Raw genomic sequence first — 5,266 nt, forward strand, 5'->3', positions numbered from 1 at the left:
TGATATGATTTGGTAGCACTACATCTTTATCATTGAAATCATAAGCATTTTAAATAATAAAAATGTTAAAAATATTATTTTAATTTATGCTCAAAATGTTCGATATGATCATTGGATCGCCTAAAAATGACAACGAGCCCGGATTCGATCATAGTACTATACCCGATTATAGTACTATTCCTTCTGTTGATTTATTCTGTTGAGGCCAAGCTACAAGATCATAAGCAAAATCCTGTATTATTGTAAAGTCCTATCTATGACTATATGGATAAATGTTATATTTTTTAGTCGTTTCATTACTTGTGAAATTAAAATAAGCTATATATAATAGAAAAACTACATTTCTAATACATAATTGTTTTGCTTGTCAACGCCAGCTCAATTTACCAATTGATCTTTTATATAACTATTGTTGATTTTATTCAAACAAGTTAACTCAAGAATGATACCTAGGCTCAATTGGAAATAAATAAGAAACCGATCGGCAGTCAAGATACTCGTTAATATGAAGTTATGTGTATATTAAGGGTGCGTTTGGTGTTGCTTATTTTTTGGTATTTTTGCTTTTTTTAGAATTTTAAGACAATTTTTATGTTTGGTAAGTTACAATAAAAACACTTTAATAAAAAGTTCTGCTTTTTATAGGCAAATTTTAAAAGCAGATATTTGATACTTTTTCTAAAAGCCACTTTTGTAGGGATTGATTTCTCTCTCCACCTACTATTTATTTTTCTTTCTGTAGCTTTTATTTTTACGGTTTCTTTCCGTAACTTGGTTTCTTTCCGCAACTCTTCTCACAATTCTCTGCAACAAAAAAAAAATTCAAAAGGTATGTGATTTTTATATTATTTATCTGTGGTTACATTCATGTTTACACTTCTCTGCTAGTTTCCACTTTTTTTTTGCTTTGCTTTCAATTGCTTTCGATCAGTCACATGCTTTGCTTTCAATTGCTTTCAATCAGTCACATGCTTTGCTTTCAATTGCTTTCAATCAGTCACATGACAAAACACATATTTTATTATACAAGCCTGATAACGCATAGTCATAGATAGACTCATAAATGACATATTTTAATATATTATTTTATCGTACGTAGTCAATAGGATCCATAGTCACGGCAATGTGCTGCGCTTGTACTGTTTGAAATTACTACTTAGTTTTGCTGCTTCCTCACAAATTATAATAACAAAATATACTACTGATGAAAGTCAAGTTAGTTGTCAAAGCCCATATTAATTTTGGATGAAATTCTGTATATAGCTATATTCGTAACAATAAGATATTTTAAAATAATAATCTACTAATAATATAATATGGGGAATCGTTATTTAAATAGAATAATCATATAAACAACCATGTATATAACAAAATATGGCGACTATCTTCATGGTTTTTACACTACTATAAACAGTATAAACATATTCTAAAAATTTTACTCATATTCTAAGCAAACAGTACATGTATTAAAATTGATACAAACCTAAGTAGTCATATATTATTTCAAACATTAAAAGTCATTTATATTATTTTAATATATTATTTTATGTGTAACGTATGGATGTGTGTATGGAGGGGTTTTTTTTGCTGTGGTAACATTACTATGTATTATTATTTTAATATGTATATAGGATGTGTACGTTTTAGTTGCTGAAACTTGAATTGATTTGATAAAATATTATAATTAAAATTTACATGTATTATTTTGGCTTTAGATGGATAGCCAAAACAACCACAACCAAGTAACAAATAAGAATATTAAATCAAGAGTGAAAGCGGTTTGGGACGCTCAGACTCTCAATTTATTTTGTGAGTTATGCGTTAAAGAAGTTGAGGGTGGACAACGACCAGGAACTCATTTTACGAAGGTTGGTTGGGAAAACTTGATCAAGAACTTCAAAATTAACACCGGAAAGACGTACGATAAAGTTCAATTGAAAAATAAATGGGATTCACTCAAGAATGATTGGAAATTGTGGAAACAACTTACTGGCAAAGAAACTGGTCTTGGGTGGAACATTCAAAAGAGAACAATCGATGCAAGTGATGAATGGTGGGACAAGAAATTACAGGTAATTATCAAATATTTAGAATTTATTTACATTTTATGAGCATTTATCAATCTATAAATTCATCATTCTTTTACAGATGCACCCTACTGCAGCGAAATTGCGAAAAGAAGGTTTTCAACCAGAATTTGTAGAGATGTTAGATAGGTTGTTTATAAATACCACAACAACTGGTGATCATGCTTGGACACCTGCCTTTGGAACTATTCCAAGTGAGGTTAGCAACGGAGTAGAAGATGTTGCTCCACTTGCAAGTGATAACGAGTCGAATGATTCGAGTAGCAAGAAAAAATTTAACTCTAAATCAGGTGAATTCGGTTCCTTGAAAAGAAAAAAGAGAGAGAAAAAGTGAGAAAATTGGAGGTGCGGTGAAATTATTAGCACAAATTGATCGCTTATGTGAAGCCGTCGAAAAAAGGAGTGCACCGGCAACCACATCAAATGATCAACTTGATTCTAGCATAGCCACTGTTATGAAAATTGTCACTTCCTTACCTGGAGTGGAGATATGTAGCGGGTTACATTTATTTACAACCAGGTTGTTCATGATCAAAGAGAAAAGAGAAATGTTCATGTCAATTGAAGATCCGGACAAGAAACTTACATGGCTCAAATTTGAACAGTCTGAAAGAATATGACGCGTCTTTTTTTTTTTTTTTTTTTTTACTACTTTTAAGTTTTTTAGGGATATTTCTAAGTTTGTAACGACTTTCTTTTACTTTTGAATGTCATATGTTTATATATATATATATATATATATATATATATATATATATATATTTGATCTTTTACAGCTTGAAAATGTTGTGTTGTTATATAGAATAATTAGAAGATGAATATTGACGAGGTCGAAGAACGTATCATAGATCAAATCATCTTCACGGCTGCCCATCTTATTCGACAATATTATGTGACTTACATATACAAGACTCCATGTATGACTTCTTCTCAAACTGGACATGCATGGCTGATGGAGATGTTAAGAGGACATGGACATAGATGTTATAATATGTTCAGAATGGACATAAATGTGTTTATCAAATTAAGCACTGAATTACGAAGCAACTACGGATTGAAAGACTCAAGAAGAATGACTGTTGATGAAATGTTGGGGATGTTTTTATTTACATTAGGTCATGGCGCTTCAAATAGATTAGTCAGCGAAAGATTTCAATATTCTGGAGAGACTGTCAGTAGATATTTTAATATGGTGTTGGATTGCATATGTACGATGAGTGTAAATAATTTGAAGCCAGAAGATCCAGAATTCAAATCCACTCCAAAAGAAATTTCGAAAGACAATAGATTCATGCCGCATTTTAAGGTAATTATGTTTTTTCTTCTTATAAATTTTATGATTAATTTTTTTTTCCTTTCTTCTTTTACCTATTTTATTGATTTTTCAGGATTGTATTGGTGCTATAGATGGTGTCCATGTTTCTGCTATCATATCTCCTGAAGATCAAGTACCATTCATTGGAAGAAAAGGAGTTCCAACTCAAAACATCATGGCAGTGTGTAATTTTGATATGCAATTTACCTACGTATATGCGGGGTGGGAAGGTTCGGCTCATGATGCCTGAATATTATTAACAGCTTTACGTGATCCTAGTCTTAAGTTTCCAAAGCCGCCTACAGGTTCGTTTCACATCAAGTATATTTTTTTCGAATTTTAATAACAATTTCTTATTTCTATGTTTTGAAATTATTTTTTTTTCATAGGTAAATATTACTTGGTTGATGCTGGATATCCATTAATTAAGGGATTTTTAGGACCATACAAAGGCGAAAGATATAATCTTCCAGTATTTCGTTCAAGTGGACAACCAAATGGTTACCAAGAAGTATTTAATCATGCGCATTCCTCTCTTAGAAGTGTGATTGAGAGAACATTTGGAGTTTCGAAGAAAAAGTGGAAGGTACTACGCGATATGCCTAGCTACCCGTATGGCAAACAAGTAAAAATAGTTATCGCAACAATGTCTTTGCATAACTTTATCAGGAAGTACGCAAATTATGATCTGGATTTTGAAGATACAACTGAAGATAACATTACTATAGATGATGATCACGACGGAAATGAAGATGGCGAAGGTCAAGATAATTCACGAACTTTAGAGATGAAAATTTTAAGGGATCATATTGCTGCAAGTTTGATGGGGCAGTAATTTTTACACGTTTAATGATATTTTTTTCTAGACAGATGAGATTTATTTTATATTATTTAAAAATTATTAAATTATTTAAATTATTTATATTTGCTATTTAAATTAATATTGAGATTTACCTAATATTATTTGGATTTACTTTAGTCTTTTTTAACATTAAAAGCTAATTAAATAAAACTGTTTACCAAAAAACACTAAACAATAACTTTTTAGAAAATAAACTGCTTTTGATTTTAATTAACCAAACAGCACATTACTTTATCTGACAGCACTTTTTCTGACAGTACGTTGTAAAAGCAATTCTGAAAGCAGCACATCAATGTCAAACTGGGCCTAAGTCAATATGCAAAAATACCCTCAAACATAGTAGTGCACGTATGAGTGGGTATTGAAAACATTAAAAATATAATGATAAAATTACATAGCCAACTGATACCACATTTTTATAGTTCAACATCAGAGCTTTTCAAAAAATAAACACAAAAAAGTCCTTAGAAATAAAAAAGCGGGAATGAAATATAGAGTTATGTCACTAATTATGCTTTCAAAGTTATGAAATAACGCGGATAGTACTTGAGGTGTTGAAATCTAGCTCAGCAGTTTATCCTCTCTTGTCACTTCGTCATCTCACCTAAGTTTCCATCTCACCACTTCACCTAATTTAGGCTTCACCTCGTCACTTCGCCTTTCCTCCTGACAGGCGTGTCTCGGGAACCATCACGTCTTGGAAGCCATCTCACATGGGAAAAGTGTTGCATTTATTTGTCATCATATTTTCTATGCCTTGTTCTCTTTGCAATATTTATTATTCTCTATTTCCTAGGCATAATTATTACACGTATTTATTACACTCTCGTGTATCTAGTCTATACTAATGTATCCACCATATGTATAAACAGGTGATACAAGTTCATATCAAATATAAGAAATAACCTTCAAAGTCTCGGAGCACTCTCTCTCATTTTCGACTCTTTTCTCTTTATTTCTACATGGTATCAGAGCCCAGAAATTCAATCTTCATGAACTCCT

The 5,266-nt window shown here is 31.3% G+C and overlaps 1 protein-coding gene across 1 annotated transcript; it reads left to right on the forward strand.

Moving 5' to 3' along the window:
- Window positions 1-1,715: 1,715 nt before the first annotated feature.
- LOC149401447 (L10-interacting MYB domain-containing protein-like) lies at window positions 1,716-2,421 on the forward strand. Its single transcript, XM_089610724.1, has 2 exons — window positions 1,716-2,072; window positions 2,149-2,421. Exons 1-2 carry the CDS (start codon window positions 1,716-1,718, stop codon window positions 2,419-2,421), a joined length of 630 nt encoding a protein of 209 aa, XP_089466850.1.
- Window positions 2,422-5,266: the final 2,845 nt, after the last annotated feature.

This window comes from Urtica dioica, chromosome 4, assembly GCF_054948205.1.
Source record: "Urtica dioica subsp. dioica isolate 48M chromosome 4, U.dioica_male_clone48M_v1_H2, whole genome shotgun sequence".
Lineage (NCBI taxonomy): Eukaryota > Viridiplantae > Streptophyta > Magnoliopsida > Rosales > Urticaceae > Urtica > Urtica dioica.